Raw genomic sequence first — 18,434 nt, forward strand, 5'->3', positions numbered from 1 at the left:
TACTGTACATACTTTATGTGTCCTAGTTCTGTCTGTCTCCTCAGCTATGGTGTCTCTACTGTCAATACAGGGGTCTCTAAAAAGAGACTAGGCCTTATTGTCTCTCCTTTGTGCTTTGCTTTTGCGCCTCTTTCATTAGGAGACAAGAAGCCATCTGCCTTAGGACAAAAAGTGCAAGTCTTGCTCATTCACTCACACTGTCTGTGCGCCCCATCTCCCTCTTCCCCTGTATCACTGTATGTGACTCCCCAACATCCCTTTATCTTTTCTTTTGAGTGTATAGCTTAAATGTATGAACCTCAGTAAGTTACTGTATTTACTTCAGTGATGGTATTGCACTTTATGCTATCTGCACTAGATGTTGGTTTTCAATGGTTTTTGAGTAAAAAAGCATTAAATAGTTTATTTGTTGTATTTTAGCAATCTCATTTGCTAGCATTCTAGAGCTATTCATGAAAATAAGTGCACTTAATTGTATTGTATATACTTGTTGAAATTAAATTGTACTTGGAGATATCATATTTATGAAACTTTTTTTTTTTTTAAATGAATGGGAAAACAGGCATTCTTTTATCATTTTATAGATTTGTTGTTATATTGTTTATAATGAATTGATTGAGGAATACTAAGGTTGATGTCAACTTTAAAAAATGAACGACGGGGAGGGTAGTGAATGACACTTTTTTTTGTCAAATGAATCAGTCAGTCATACTTTTAAAGAAGTACACTTATTTGTGTGTGTTATGTTATATATTTTGACTAACATAAAAAAAGCATATGTAAAGTACTTATAATTTTAACTGTTATTTGATATTACATTTAAAGTGAATGCATTTAAAATGTACTTAATTGCAACTTCATCATTACAAATTACAAATATATTTGAATACATGACATACACGTTTTAATAGAAAATACATTAAGGACAAAACTGTAAAGAAATTACATGATCAATAAGTTATGACAACATATGTTTGTACATTGATTTAACTCATCAAAATAAGTTATATTTTTATAATGTAATATAATATAATATAAGCAATTATGAAGCTACATATAAAGATGTACTTTAGTCCTCCTAAGTCAAAAAAGCTATTTAAAGTTCAGCTAAATGCATTTAATATAAATGTAAACTATAATACATTTTCATTTAATTGCAGTTAAGTTTCTGAAAACATTACACTCAGTTTGCACTTATATATATATATAATAGCTATATATAATGTATTTAAAGTATATTATTTCCATAAAAAGTAATGTTTTTAAAAGTATGCTAAAGTGTACTTCTTTTCCATAGAGGCAGTTTTGTAGGCTAACCAGCTAATTAGCCATGGGATTTTTATTAAAGCTGTTTTCTATGTATGATTCTGTGCTTAACTTCACCTGAAAATACTTTATTGTTTTGTTCTACAACATAAATTACTCACAGTCATGTCTCAAATGTGAATTTGTAAAAACCTAATTTGCTAACATTGTGTTAGCTGGCATTCACAAGCCATTTTAGTCCTCATTTAGCAACTTTTTTTAGCATGTAATGATATTTAAAAACCTTACTCTGCTATTGTAAAAACCCATAGGAAATTCCAGAGGGAATTCGTTCCTCACACATTCTTTTTAGGGTTAGGACTACAAACTGAACAGCCCTATATTGATTATATAAATTGCCATTATATTAGCCATCAGCTGTATTGTGCCCTAGATATTGGCATCGGCCGTGAAAATCCCATATCAGTCGACCACTAGAACACATGTTAACGGCCCTGTACCCCCAGCACACAAAAATGTGTCACTGTGGAAGGTCAGCAGCAATAAAAACCACACCAGCGCTTTTTTAGCAGTGCTCATACTATTACTCAACACAACCCTGACAGGCTTCCACTCTCCGCCCCACTTTTCTTAGAAAAATCAGGTACATCATGTATATGAATGTGGCATATCTAGAATATGTGAGCTGTAGCCAAGTTGCATTTCTTCCTCTTCAGCATTCTTTTTTTTTTTACTCATCAGATCGCTATTATTCTTTCCTAATCTCCTAATTTTGTTAATGGATTTAACCATGCAAATGACCGGCCACCCATACTAGGCACTCAGTCGTGCTCTATCTGTGAGGTGAGGAAGTCTCGTGTGTTCTACACAGGATGTTTCAGCAAATACCCAGACAATGTTGCTGGATTCGGCAGCAGTCTCCTGCTGAGAAGGGTCATGGTCCAACAGCCTGAAAATGAGTCTCGCTCGGTTTTGGCGCGACAGTGGAAATGCAGCTCATCAGTCCTTATTTACACCTAGTATTAGTACTAGTAGTAACATCCGTCTTGGATGATCTGATCACAAGGGTTGATGGTCCTGAGATCAGAAATTGAATTTCTATTTCTTTTCTATTTTCTAATTATTCTATTTCTATTTGCATGTTTAAAATGAATGTTTATGAAGTTTAAAATGCTTGTTCTAACATAGTGGATGATTGACAGGTACTGTGAGTAGGCAGTACTTAAAGGGAAAATTATTAAATTATTAATAATTAATAAAAGGGATAGTTCACCCAAAAATGAAAAGTCTGTCATCATTTACTCACCCTCGAGTTGTTCCAAACCTGTATGAGTTTCTTTGTTCTGCTGAACACAAAAGAAGATATTTAGAAGAATGTTTGTAACCAAGCAGATAGAGCAACCATTGACTGTCATAGTAGGGAAAAAATACTATGGAAGTCAATGGTTGCTCTATCTGCTTGGTTACAAACATTCTTCTAAATATCTTCTTTTGTGTTCAGCAGAACAAAGAAACTCATACAGGTTTGGAACAACTTGAGGGTGAGTAAATGATGACAGACTTTTCATTTTTGGGTGAACTATCCCTTTAACTCATCCTCATGTTGTTTAAAACCCATAAGGCTTTCGTTCATCCTTGAAACCCAAATTATTTTTTAATTAAAGGGGTGGTAAAACACATTCTTTTGAAGGCTTGATTGTGTTTGTGGGGTGCATTGTAACGTGTTCATGCTTCGTTTAAAAAAAAAATTGCATTATTTTTCATATATTTGACCTTTATTCTACACTGCTCTGTCCCTCCTTGGAAAACGGTATGATGCTTTCCGGGTTGTATGAAGCCAGTCCCTCAAAAATACGCAATGGGCTCAGATTGGTTAGCTGGCCCAGTGTGTTGTGATTCGCCAACCGCAGTGCACGTTTATCGGAAACGCCACGCCCCTTACCTGGAGGCTGTGCTTTGGTCAGTATTAGAAACAATGGTGTCAAAACCATACCAATCTGAGCCCGAATCAGACCCAGAACATTTTAGTGAAGATGATCGAGCAGAACCTGTTCAGTCATCAAGAGTAAAGACTGCGGGTCTAGTGATCGCTACTGAACGGCACTGTTACTTTTGTATTTTTAGAACGATTATAGCCAAATATCTGTCGCAAGAACTATTAACCCAAAACGAACACTAAACATTGGCTTTACTAGTAAGTTAGCCAAATCACACACAGAACCATGTTTAGCATGCCTGTAGATAAACAATACATAAAAGCTCTAATCAAAGAATAATTTACACTAATGCCAAGTTCGCTGTTGAGATTTTAACGTTAGTGTTTGTAACGTTAGGTGTTCGTCGGATAACGTTAAGTATGAATGAGCATTTAACAGACTGGTTTGCAAAACAGTGTTGTCATCTGTTTACTTCCTTGCTACAACGTACAATGTATTACAGGAAAACACATCGATGAAAAATAAATCAGACTTACAGGTTGTGGCCCGTAAACAGCTTCTGTTTGTAAATCCAGCTTTCAGGACAAGCCGTTGTGCATATCATGTATTGAACTCGCGAAGTTTGTGGAAGTTTTCCTCCGTGAAATCTGCTGCGGGAGCCGCGCACGCGTCGTGCATGATTCACACTGGCCGTGTTTCTCTCACGCAGCTGACGTTGTGCGAATCCTGTATTGAACTCGCAAAGTTTGTGGAAGCTTTCCTCCGTGAGATGTGCAGCGGAAGCCCCGCGCGCGCCTGTTCCCCTCCGTCTCAAACACACATGCATATAACATGCTGTATGTTAAACGCTCTGCAACGCACCCCCATCCCTATGAAGGCTGAACAAAGCAAGTACCCCAGACCTGCAATCCTGATGAAAATAACAGCGTTTCGTCGGCATTGCGGCAACAACACTCCAGCCTAACTATACCACAACAGCGCCGCGATACAAAATGGCCTCACCCCCCATATTTAATATTCTTGGAGGAGGGGTTTATGTAAATATTGAGCCTGTTGATGTCACCAACCCTGGAGGAATGTCTGTAGTCGCCTACTGGCCGTTTGCTGTAGTCCTTAGAAATGGATTTCTTTAAAAGCAAATATCTCCATTTGCTTTAAACTTTGAACGTTGTAACTTTGCAGATGGTGTTTATGCTCAAGCAGCAACATTACACGCTAGCTAAAGTTAGAATAGTGAAATCGTCCTTTACCACCCCTTTAAACCTGAAAAGTTTCTGTCCCTCCATTAAAAGTCAATGCAACCAAAATGTTTATGCTTCAAAGAGACATTATAAAAAGTAATCCATATAATTTACAGTTTAATCCAAGTCTTCTGAAGTGACATGTTCACTTTGATGAACAGATTTAATCTAGGCTTTTATTCACAGAAGCACGAGAACCATTGAGGTTTGTTCTTGTGCGTCAAGCAAGTACAGTTAAGCTTCCATTAAGGATTCCATTTTTTTAAAAAACAACAAAAAAGCAAATGCATAAGATAAAAAGCAAAGGTTTACCTGAGAACGAACAACGTTTGACTTTCTCCAGTGCCTTTCAAAATCTCACATTTAATTCAATGTATTACTCTCCATTTCTTTGTAATTATTTGTATTAAAAACTATAAAAATATATAATACAGCTTCAATTCAGGTTCTTGTTCGACATGCAGACAGAGAAGAACTTCATACAAGTTGAAATTTGTGTGTCTTTGATAGCAGAACATGAGGATTTGATTCCAACTGGTGAAGGTACACATCTGTGGAAACCCAACTCAGACTATGTAGAAAACACTTATGCTTCCTCCTGTCTACCAAAGCATGTCGATTTACCCTTATTAGCTGATTATTCTGATTATGATAAAACATTACAAATTTCTACCAAAACTCTCATCTCTGAAAAAAAAACTCAGACTGAAATCTACATTGATCTATTGATGTTTTCAGACTGTGGAAAAACTAGCGGTCAGGTGTTTTCAATCTCATCTGAAATGAGCAGTGTTGGGAGTAAAGCATTACAAGTAACATGCATTACGTAATCAGATTACTTTTCTGATGTAACAAGTAAACTAATGCATTACAAGTAACATGCATTATGCAATCAGATTACTTTTTCATGTAACGAGTAAAGCATCACAAGTAACATGCATTACATAATCAGATTACTTGATGTAACAAGTAAAGTAACATTACAAGTAACGTGCATTATGTAATCGGATTACTTTTTTGATGTAACGAATAAAATAATGCATTACAAGTATCATGCATTATGCAATTAGATTACTTTTTCATGTAACGAGTAAAGCATCACAAGTAACATGGATTACATAATCAGATAATTTTTTTGATGTAACAAGTAAAGTAACATTACAAGTAACATGCATTATGTAATCAGATTACTTTTTGATGTAACCAGTAAAGTAACATTACAAGTAACATGCATTATGCAATTAGATTACTTTTTCATGTAACGAGTAAAGCATTACAAGTAACATGCATTACATAATCAGATTACTTTTTGATGTAACAAGTAAAGTAACACATTACAAGTAACGTGCATTATGCAATAAGATAATTACGTTTTTCATGTAACGAGTAAAGCATCACAAGTAACATGCATTACATATTCAGATTACTTTTTGATGTAACGAGAAAAGAAACGCATTACAAGTAACATGCATTACGTAATCAGATTACCTTTTTCATGTAACAAGTAAAGCATCACAAGAAACATGCATTACATATTCAGATTACTTTTTGATCTAACGAGTAAAGTAATGCATTACAAGTAACATGCATTATGCAATCAGATTACTTTTTCACGTAACAAGTAAAGTAACGCATTACAAGTAACATGCATTATGTAATCAGATTACTTTTTTCATGTAACGAGTAAAGCATTACAAGTAACATGCATTATGCAATCAGATTACTTTTTTCATGTAACGAGTAAAGCATCAAAAGAAACATGTACGTAATCAGATTGCTTTTTGATGTAACAAGTAAAGTAACACATTACAAGTAACATGCATTATGTAATCAGATTACTTTTTTGATGTAACGAGTAAAGTAACGCATTACAAGTAACATCCATTATGCAATCAGATTACTTTTTTAAATAAATACATTAATTAGCACAATAAATACATTTATTTACAGCCAAGAACTGCAGATTACTGCAGATTAAGTATTTTCAAGAACAACAGTGCATGTTGTTGGACATCAATGCATAATTAGCTATATTTCAGCTACAATTCATACTATTACTGTAATAGTATGAATTGTAGCTGAAATATAGCTAGTGATGCATAATGTCCAATTTAGTGGACAGATGATCAGAATTTCCTCCCACTCTGAAATCAATACTTGGAAAATTTAGCAGTGATATAACTCATTAGTTGCAAGAGTCTCCTAGAATAGAAGGAATGGATGGATATACCACATACAATGGTTTATAGAGCTATATGTCTGTATAGGGTGATTAACTAAATTCCACTATATTGGTTGATGTGCAACAATGCCATCAAACCCCATGCATAGGCGACAAAATGGCTTTTTGATTAGCTGTCCACTGTAATGACCTCTATGAGTGAAAGGCTTAAAGTAAACCCTATTCAGTGACCCCCAAATGTGGTTTGAGTGATCCAGATCACAAAACATTTTGAATCCTGTTTGGCGCTACCCACTTTTAATTAGATGCAACAGATCATAAGACCAGTTTAAATGTAGTCTAAAAAAAGTCTGAATCCCCAAACAAGGGATTCTGGCACTATAGGCTTTTTCCGTGATGCAGGATTACGACTGTAAGCTGCCTAAATCCTGATCCGATTTGTAACCGAAGTTACGATCAGAAGTGAAGAGACAGAGAGAGGACTAGAAGGCTAATCCACAGAAATGTTTACATGCTAGACAGGGACTAGACCTGATAAAGACCTTTTTTGAGAACCTACTCTTCTCAGAGTAAATCTCTTATTTCTTGGCTTGTCCGCATCTCATGTGTGGGGCTCTGTAATAGTTAACAATAATAACCCTGCTGTGTTCTGGATTGCATTGATCCCACTGTAGAAACCTGCTGAGATGCATCTACAAGACTGACACATTCACTCCTCCCAATGTCTCCTCTCTCGTGTTGCCACTCTCCCAGAGTGCTGAATGTGTGCTATTGTTTGAGACACACTCCTGCCCCCAGGCAGCCCACCCACCACAACCCCACCGCCCACCCCCCCGACCCCCAGCCCAGCCCTGCCCATGCAGGACCAGGCTGTCCCCCTTCTCATTCGACCCAGATTACCAAGGAAGGAGTCAAGGACTGACTCAGTTCCCACACGACAGTTGCCACTGTTATCCCTCATTCCACATCATTGCCTTCTTCCTCTACAGAGGAGATGCAGGATTTTCAGAGGCCCAGGGCCCTGGTTGTTAGCACTAAGGGGTCAGCAAAAGGTGAATTAGCCCCTCACAAAGCTAAGCAGAAGGACCGTAAGCACCAGGAGTTGTTGGCGTTAGCTCTGGGGGTGAATCTGGGCAGTAAAGGTGCCCTCCTCTGGAAGCCTCTCAAGATTTTGGCTTGTTCGCAGATCACCCCGTCACCGCTGAGCAGACGCACCACACTCAAGGATGGACCGGAGAAACACTGCAACTACGAGAAGATCCACAACTTTAAGGTAAGTGGTTGTGTTACGACTACTGTACGTCATGTTGATATTATGGTAACTACACTACCATTCAAGAATTTGGGTAAAGTAAGATCAAATAAATGCAGCCTTGGTTGGCATAAGATAATTCTTTTAAAAAACATTTCAAATTTTACAGACCAAACTTTTGAATGGTAGTGTACAAATTGCTGACTAAAAACTGTTCATCTCATCATATACTCTCTATTGACGTCTTGTAAAAAGAACCAAAATGGTAGAAACTTAATGCTATTGGGTAATGCTATTTTAATACAGCCAATGCAACCTGGTATGCTTTTATCGTTTTTAAATATTTTACAAAAGCATATAGAGTATAGGAGAATTAAATACAAGTATTTTGCCCCCATCAACAACAAAGTTGCACATGGATCCCTTTTACAGTATGATCAAAAAAAAAAACGATAAAAAAAAATAAGATGAATATTTGAGTCCGAGGATGTCATCTCGTAATTTGATATGAAGTAAATTTTAATGTAAAAACAAATGTTTCATGCAGAATTATCAGTTATTTTAGTCAACATCTTGTATTAACTAAAGATGTTTTGTGATGTCCTGTGCATATATATGTTTGCAATTTCTCATGTCCTAATTGAATGGTTAATTAATTTAAAAACGAACAAAACTTGAAATGTTCATTGTGAGCCTAATGAAGTCATTCACTTTTATTGCACCCCATATTGGCCACTACTCTGAAGTTGTTTGAATGTTTACTGATGGGTCGTTCAAATGTTTATGTGCTGACAGCATTTAAATGCATGGTACTGTGAGCCTTGTATCAATAAGCCTAAATCTATCCTATGAGCCTAATTGCCTATGCTTTTAATCCATTAACAGCGCTATTGACTGATAAAATTGATTGCACAAATCAATAACCTCTTGCTGCTGAGCTGCTAAATGGAGACTCCCATTTCATGCCTTTTCAGTTTCTGAAAAATGACTGAGGCTGAGAATCAACACAGTGTATCGTCATCTGACTTCCTTTTTTAAACCCTCAAAGAGCAAAACAAAGCAATCATCTGACTTCAACGCGTCACTTGGATGCTTCCTTATAACATCTTTCTCATGATGTCACCTGCAGTCATAAGAGCATAATGAATTATTCAGTATTGACCTCCTCCCTTATTAGTGTTTTCATACAGGATGTGTTCCAAAACCTAGTGAGCTCACTCAGTAGGTACAGAAGGCGATGTGAAGACAATGTAATTTATGTTGGCTTCTGAGATATTCCGTTTCGACCAAATGTATATTTCGAGAAATCAAAATGCATTGCGACAAGCTGAGTGGAAAAGTGAATCCAGGATGGTGGACGAAGAAGAGCGAAATATTTACTATTGACTGTAAATAATACTTGATACTAAAAGAAGAAGTACAAAAGATAATGTTTAGAAGTAATAAAATGTAATAGTTCAAAAAAGAAAATAAACTGTATTACCCAAAAAACAAACTAACTGGCTATTTTACCTAAACTTTGTCTGTGATAAGTATATTGAGTGCTATTTATTTGATGCACAGAGTTTCTGCCTTATTTAGGGTGCAAATCGGTCACTTATTGGGTAGCATTTCAGATAGAATGTAGAAAGTTCACAGGGTTTGGAGAACAGCCAGTAGTTGTGGACACAAATGACGAGAATTCTCATTATGATATTTATACATCAGCATTCATACACCTGGGCTTTGTTGAAAAACCCTGTGTGTTGCGTCTTTTCTTTTGTCCATCTTTAAACAGTGTTTTGACAGCACAAGGGCGTGCATGGGAACATGCTTTGCGGGTGACTTTCAGCAGCTTGGTAACAGATGCCAGAAACATTATTTTTCCTAGCAATCCTGTAATCTGACTCACATGCATTTTAATTTTAAAAAAGTCAGGGCTGTGTCTATGCAGGGGGTCCACCCTATTTACAGTGCATTCTTTTGGTACCACCCTCTAGTCTTTAGTAACAGGCTTGATTATTTCATCAGAACTTTGGCTAGGAGTTTGTTCCTGTGATCAAACTAACACTTGAGTGCTTGGTTGCTGTCTCAGGGTTTGACAGTGATGGTAGGGTTGACACTTCCTTGAAATATAGTCACTGGCTGTCATTTCCTAAACTACATCAAACATCATGCATGTGACATTAAATGCACTAAATATATGACCCAAGGTTAGTTCACCCCAAAATTAATATTGTGTCATTAATTACTCACCCTCATGTTGTTCCAGACCCATTAAGGCCTGTTCACACCGGGACGATTATCTCGCGCGTATAGAGACAGAACGACACGCGTCATAATCTGAAGACCACGCCCATCGGGTGGGGTGGGGGGGGGTGGGGGGGTGGGCAATCAAACCATCTCCATTGACTTTGTATTGCGTGAAGCGGCCTCCTTGTCATTTTTGACTTGTAACAAAAAACAGAACAATGTATAAAAGCTGATAAGTGACAAGGTGTACAGCAAACAAGCTAAACAACCCAGAACGAAAAACCCAGACGTTTTTATAAGCTGTTGACCCAAAAAACGAGCGTTTAAGGACAAAAAAGTGGATACAGGCAATTGAGACAGAGCACGACATGCTATATTACACTGTGAACTACGCCCACTGGAGGGGAACGTAATCGGCGACAGGAAATATAATATATAAAACTGACATTTGGATATTTGACTTAACAGTGACAAAATGTTTACTGCACACATAGGCACACTGAGGCATACTGAGTGTCAGGATCCCAAAATGTACCCATTCTTCCTGCTGAAGCTTCACGTCTTATTGTCTGTCTCCACTTTTGTCTCCTTAAACGCTCGTTTTTTTGGTTCGACAGCTTATAAAAACGTATTTCTGTTTTTTTTTAGCTTGTTTGCTGTACACCTTGTCACATAGCAGCTTTTATACATTGTTCTGTTTTGTGTTGAGTCTGAAATGACAAGGAGGCAGCCTCGCGCAATGCAAAGTCAATGGAGAGCGTTGGATTTTTACATTATATAAAGCATTAAAGTTCTGCATAATTAAGGACGTGACCACTTCGGGTGACAGATGGATAGCCGTTTATCTGCTGTCTGTTAGTCATCGCGTCACTTCAGCTCCGCCCACGTCCTGCCTTTTTGCCCATTTTCTGTTATCCGGGAGTGACGCGCTGCCAAGATGGCAACGGCCAGCTCGACCCTACTTTGCGCTTCAAAACTGCTCTTCAAAATCCTATGGGTGACATCACGGACACTACGTCCATATTTTTTTACAGTCTATGGGTTTGACGCGTTAAAAACTGGCTGACCAATGAGATTGCCGCTTTTGTTCACGTGTCTGGAGCTGCTAAGGTTACAGGAAAACACTATTTGGTCTTGCCGAGCACACATTGATACGACGAAGAGGAGGTAAGTAGACAACAAAGAAGATGAGCTGATAATGCTGCTTGCCAGTTAGCAAAAAGTATGTGGATGGTTTTGGCAAACACGTAAATATTGTCTCTCTTCTTCTTCTGTGTGACAAGCGAGTGTCAGAAGCGTAAAGTGGCGCAGCACCACCTTGTGTACCCGGAGCGCCATCTACTGAATTTGCACGTTCACATGGCGCATCGCCAGTTAAAATTTGAAAAACGTCTCGAATCGTGCACGGTAATCGTCCCGGTGTGCACAGGCCTTAAGACCTTCGTTCATCTTTGGAACACAAATTAAGATATTTTTGATGAAATCCGAGAGCTCTCTGACCCCTCCATAGACAGCAATGCAACGACCACGAGGTCCAGAAAGGAAGTAAAGAGATCGTTAAAATAGTCCATGTGACTACTGTGGTTCAACCTTAATGTTATGAAGCGACAATAATACCTTTTGTGTGCAAAAATAAACAGAAATAACGACTTTATTGAAGAATTTCTTCTCTTCTGTGTCAGACTCTTACGCTGTTGACGTAATAAACACACTGCAGCGCTTCCGGGTTCTACGTCAGAACGCCGGCTTTGTATTGGCCAGCTCCTGCATCAGCATCACACACATGTATCATGGTGCTCACGTGAACAGCGCATTATCGTCGCTTCATAAAATTAAGGTTGAAGCACTGTAGTCACATGGACTATTTCAACAATGTCTTTACTACCTTTCTGGGCCTAGAAAATGGTTGTTGCGTTGCTGTCTATGTGGGGTCAGAAAGCTCTCAGATTTCATCAAAAATATCTTAATTTGTGTTCCGAAGATGAACAAAGGTCTTACGGGTTTGGAACGACATGAGGGTGAGTAATTAATGACAGAAATTACATTTTTGGGTGAACTAACCCTTTGATGGTCATGCAAGCAACAGTTTTAATCTATTTAGGCAGTGACATTACTGTAGCTATATCCATTAATAGACACAGTATTTCCTTGAAAATAAATTCCAGCACAGCAGCAACCACCATAATGAAATGACCCTTCACAATAGATAATGCTTTACGATGAATTATGTTAGAGAGCTAGAGACAATTAATCTGTTCAATTAAATATGTTGAGTGATAAAAAAGCCATCGTCTCCGTGTCGCTTTTACAACATTTCAAGTCCCTCAGTTCTCGCAATCTCCGAAAAGCCAAGCCCATGTTGATTCTGGTTTTATTACGAGCTTGTTTGCATTCTCTTTTTGCCAGCAGACTCTCTTCTGTTCAGCATTTTTTTGAAATGGGTGATTCCATGGAGGTTTGAGATTTAGCATAGTCCATGAAACCTTTCTTGGTCATTGTGACAACTAACCTATCCATACACGCATCAAAGTAGCTTTATGGATTTAACGACGCAGGCATAGGTGAGTGAGTGTGTACGCAATTTCCCATGAAAACCATTACGACAGGTTTAGAATATAATCACTTAAAATAGGCTTACCATAGTGAATTGGGGTAAGACAAAAACATGTTTTAGAAGCAGTGTTCATGATGTATTGACTCTTAGAACAAAAAAGTTACATAGTGTACCTTTTAAATATTGTTTTATAATCGATCTAATTTACATTTTCCAGTCACTAGGAAAAATTTTAATAAAATACTGAACATAAACAATTTTTAACAGTACCCTGCCAAAGTTTATAAAATAACAATGCCAGTGGTTCTTTATGCATTATATGTATACAGTATGAATGTGAGATGCTCTGTAATTGTCATCATTTGTTTTCTGTGGAACTCTCATTGTGAGCTTTAGCTGGAAATGAAAATGTAGAGATGAACAAATCACTGACATTGTGTGCATGTATTTGACTCACAATGTCAACTTTGTCTTTGCTGTAGGTGCACACCTTCAGGGGGCCGCACTGGTGTGAATACTGTGCTAACTTCATGTGGGGTCTTATCGCCCAGGGCGTCCGTTGTTCAGGTAACCCTTCAACCAATCACAAACCCTCCTACACACAAATAAACTGTCCATCAGAATTATGGCACCAGCCAATGAGAATTGTTCATATCAAGTTACAATCAATAGCCGCTCAGGATCCAGTTAATTTCCCATGCCGTTCTGGTAACAATGCCTAATTGCCTGTAAAAATGTTCCAACGTGCTGTGGAAACCTGAGGCTAAATACTGAAAGTGATACCTGGGACAATAAGGGTTTTAACTAGTATGCTGATGTGTGGGTAGTACTCTGCATTCCTAAATGACACCTGGTCCAAACCAGTTGAGTGCCTTCTGTTGAGTGTTGACTATTTATAGATGTACATACTGTATACACCATAGAGTACTGTGAGAAAGGCACACCCAGGTAAACCAGGGCAGTCTGCCAATTCAATCAGGCTACACTTTGCATACATAAACACTTGCTTAGATGCTCATACACCCTGTACTTTATCACAAAGTATGACACTTTATTGGTTACTTTGTAGAAGTGATTTGAATGAATTATGCAATCATTTTTTAAATTATTATTAAAATTATGGATCTTGAACTAACAATGAAAATGAAACATTTTTATAGCATTTATTAATTGAGATAAATTTGAGTATGCTATTGTTCATTGATTGTTCATTCATGTTTGATAAAAACATAAACTAAAATAAGCTAATGTTTATGGGATACATCAACTTAAAAAATGGAAACTGTCATATTTTACTCACCCTCATGTTGTGCCATCCAAACCTGTATGGAACACAAAAGATGTTTTGCTTGTGTTTTATTTTTTATTTTTGGGTGAACTATGCCTTTTAATTTATACACAAAACCTTGTTAAAATGTATTTGTATATAGAAATTAACCTAAATTATGAACTATTATTAATTAACCTAATATACAATTGTTATTAATTAATTAACAAGATTAATAAATGTTATAAAAGTATTGTTCGTTCTTTTTTCATATTAACTGTGGCATTAATTAAGGGATAATGTACTGTCAGATGGTCATTATCGCTAAATAAACCTTGACAGTGTGATCTCCCTTAAAGGGATATTTCACCTTAAAATGAAAATTAAGTCATCATTTACTCACCCTGGTGTTGTTCTAATGCAGTATGCCCTTCTTTCTTTTATGTACCACGAAAGGAGAATTTTCACAAAATGTCCCGCTCGCAGTGACCCACTCGTAATGACAGTGAATAGCGACTTTCAAGTTTTATTAAAAACACACAAAAGTATCAGAGAATGATCCCATGCAATACGTGCTGTATATTCCAAGTGTTCTGGGGGTAAACGATAGGGTTTGGTGAAAAACAAACCCAAATGTAATGTTTTATTTAACGAAAATCCTGACCTTGGCCACTGTCTCCCTTGCATATTTTTATATTTTATATTTATTGGGATTTCTAGGCATTGCATTTCATGTTTTTGTTCATCTTGATTTCTTACAACTTGTGGTTTGATACCCGAGACGGAGTGAACTGCTGCGCTAATAGAGTCTCATGAACGCAAATGTCGTGAAGCTGCAGAGAAGACCAACGGCCAAGGTCAGGATTTGCGTTAAATCATGCATTGAATTTCAGTTTGTTTTTCACCAAACCCTATCTACAGTGGGGAGAACAAATATTTGATACTTTGCCGATTTTGCAGGTTTGTCCACTTACAAAGCATGTAGAGGTCTGTAATTTTTATCATAGGTACTCTTCAACTGTGAGTGACGGAATCTAAAACAAAAATCTAGAAAATCACATTGTATTTGATCACCTATTTGATCAAGTATTTGATCACCTACCAACCAGTAAGAATTCCGGCTCTCACAGACCTGTTAGTTTTTCTTTAAGAAGTCCTCCTGTTCTCCACTCATTACCTGTATTAACTGCACCTGTTTGAACACGTTACCTGTATAAAAGACACCTGTCCACACACTCAGTCAAACAGACTCCAACCTCTCCACAATGGCCAAGACCAGAGAGCTGTGTAAGGACATCAGGGATAAAATTGTAGACCTGCACAAGGCTGGGATGGGCTACAGGACAATTGGCAAGCAGCTTGGTGAGAAGGCAACAACTGTTGGCGCAATTATTCAAAAACGGAAGAAGTTCATGATGACGGTCAATCTCCCTTGGTCTGGGGCACTATGCAATATCTCACCTCGTGGGGCATCAATGATCATTAGGAAGGTGAGGGATCAGCCCAGAACTACACGCAGGACCTGGTCAATGACTTGAATAGAGCTGGGGCCACAGTCTCAAAGAAAACCATTAGTAACACACTACGCCATCATGGATTAAAATCATGCAGCGCACACAAGGTACCCCTGCTCAAGCCAGTGCATGTCCAGGCCCGTCTGAAGTTTACCAATGACCATTTGGATGATCCAGAGGAGGAATGGGAGAAGGTCATGTGGTCTGATGAGACAAAAATAGAGCTTTTTGTTCCAAACTCCAATCGCCGTGTTTGGAGGAAGAAGAAAGATGAGTACAACCCCAAGAACACCATCCCAACCGTGAAGCATGGAGGTGGAAACATCATTCTTTGGGGATGCTTTTCTGTAAAGGGGACAGGACGACTGCACCGTATTGAAGGGAGGATGGATGGGGCCATGTATCGCGAGATCTTGGCCAACAACCTCCTTCCCTCAGTAAGAGCATTGAAGATGGGTCGTGGCTGGGTCTCCCAGGATGACAGCGACCTGAAACACACAGTCAGGGCAACTAAGGAGTGGCTCCGTAAGAAGCATCCCAAGGTCCTGGAGTGGCCTAGCCAGTCTCCAGACCTGAACCCAATAGAAAATCTTTGGAGGGAGCTGAAAATCTGTATTGCCCAGCGACAGCCTCGAAACCTGAAGGATCTGGAGATGGTCTGTATGGAGGAGTGGGCCAAAGTCCCTGCTGCAGTGTGTGCAAACCTGGTCAAGAACTACAGGAAACACATGATCTCTGTAATTGCAAACAAAGATTTCTGTACCAAATATTAAGTTCTGCTTTTCTGATGTATCAAATACTTATGTCATGCAATAAAATGCAAATTAATTACTTACATTTCCTGGATATTTGTTTTAGATTTCGTCACTCACAGTTGAAGAGTACCTATGATAAAAACTACATGCTTTGTAAGTGGGCAAACCTGCAAAATCGTCAGTGTATCAAATACTTGTTCTCCCCACTGTATATATAACCCCAGAACATGTGGGATATACTGTAAAGGTGATGATACACGGGGCAACTTTTTGAGCAATGTTGCTGTGCAATGTTGCCGTCAACGGGCAACCAGGTGAGACACAGGACCCACAACAGATCTAAAGTATCTAGATAGAAATTTACTACTGAATTATTAAAACCAAAAGTTGTATTTGTTATCATTAGTTAATGAACTGTGAAATAACATGAAAAAACAATGAACAACTGTATTTTTATTAACTAACATAAACAATGATTAATAAATACTGTAACGAATGTATTGCTCATGGTTAGTTCATGTTAAACCCTGTTTCCACCGAAATTACCCGGAACAATTTGTCCCAGGAACATTTTCCCCCAGACCTGCTGCTGTCTGTGTTTCTTTCGCGGTCTAAAGTACCGTGAAGATTGGTCTGGTGACGTAGCACTGTGCGTGACTTACCAGAGCCCTTGGCAAATAAACGTAATAAAGCCTGAACCTCGTCGTCGGCCCATCTGTCGTATTTTTTAAACTCCATTGTTGATTCGAATAGCAAACAATTCTTACTGCATACACCGCAACAGACTTTTAGGTTGAAATAGAATGCTGCGTGAACTCAACCAATCAGCATGTTCAGCGCCCAAGTCCCACCCCCGAAAGTTCCTGAACTTTGAAAAAGTACTACCTCGCAAGCAGGGCCGCTTTGAGGGGAAATTCTTTTTAGACCCTGGTTCCTGCGGTCGAAACACACCGAGTACCACCCCAAGGCCCTATTCCTGAGGAAAGTTTCCCCGGTGGAAATGCGGCTTTAGTATTACATTAACTAATGTTAACAAGTGAAACCTTATTGTAAAGTGTTACCATTTTTTGTTAAGAATGTTAAAAAAATATCTACAAAAAAGCAACCGTATTAAATCCATAACCACCTTCGATACAGGATGTTCCTTGATGTGCCCTAGATAAACAGATGCACCTTAATGCCATGATTACGGGTTTGGTCAGATCTCATGTTAACACGGTGCTGGTTTTTGTTTGACAGCACTTTCCCAAAACACTCTGTACGTAAACTCAGTCACAAGGCTTTTCTGTTGATTTTTCTCACTGTAAATGGTCTCATCCATTCGGGCCATTATTCAAGCCTTTTCTTTTCACACAGGAGCCTCTCTTATTTCACACTGGCCCCCAGGCGAGTCAGTGTCATCAGACACATTGAGAATTAGAGCGGAGTAGAATGTGTCCCCAGGCCCATATGGAGGAACACAGTGTTTTCTTTTTGTTTTGTTTTTTTGTTTTTTCTCTATGGCCTAAAAATGGGAAGGAGGGGTCCAAGCAGGCAGTAAAACAGACAGAGAGAGTGATTAATGGGATTGCTGAAGTTGAGGAACAGTGGGACAGCATGGGAATGCTACTGGAGATACACAGAGACAGACCACCCTAGTGCCACATTCTGCTTCATACACACCACTGTCCCAGTGTCAAGGCAGGGTATCAAACCAGGTTTATTACAGCTAAAATGACACAAAATCTGCTCACTTTTTTCACATCTTCTGATGGTGATGAAAAACCTGTTGAGTTAAATGGCACTCATTATTTGTAGCAAAATTCTTGCTACCAAAATTCTTGCTACCATTCTTGCTACCAAGAATTTTTTACATTTTTACATTTTTCGAAGAAAATGCAAGGGCTGTGTGCATTTGGAAACATCACTACTGATGCTTGGGTGTGGTTCCCAGGGCTTTGTTCTGTGTTTACTAGGATGTTCTGGGTTGTTGCTAGGTGATTGCTTACTGGCTTAAGTAAAAAAAAAAAACTCAAGTTAGTACAAATATGCACCTTAAGGTACTACTATGGACCTTTTTGTGGTTAAAAAAAAAAGGTACAAACATGTCCTTTTAAAGGTACTGCCCCAGTGACAAGCTGTTGTACCCCTAAAGGTACAATTTTGACACCCTTTTTCTCTGTGTATACATAATATTTTCTGATTTAACACCTGTCCTTATGAGCCAGATCATTTGAGGTATCATTAGCTGTTTT

General features: G+C 38.3%; 2 protein-coding genes across 2 annotated transcripts in view; one reads left to right on the forward strand and one right to left on the reverse strand.

The window, feature by feature from the left end:
- The window catches only part of gtf3c6 (general transcription factor IIIC, polypeptide 6, alpha), a 1,355,101-nt gene that overhangs the window by 1,087,111 nt on the left and 249,556 nt on the right, over positions 1-18,434 (reverse strand). The gene's annotated exons all lie outside the window — the stretch shown is intronic.
- Positions 1-18,434, forward strand: part of chn2 (chimerin 2) — a 73,598-nt gene that overhangs the window by 42,197 nt on the left and 12,967 nt on the right. Inside the window, exons 7-8 of the mRNA XM_079837519.1 lie at positions 7,813-7,899; positions 13,147-13,231. Coding sequence (XP_079693645.1) covers positions 7,813-7,899; positions 13,147-13,231 — 172 coding nt within the window. The remainder of the gene's footprint in view (positions 1-7,812; positions 7,900-13,146; positions 13,232-18,434) is intronic.

The sequence above is a fragment of the Gobio gobio genome, assembly GCF_949357685.1.
Source record: "Gobio gobio genome assembly, chromosome: 15".
Taxonomy (NCBI): Eukaryota; Metazoa; Chordata; class Actinopteri; order Cypriniformes; family Gobionidae; genus Gobio; species Gobio gobio.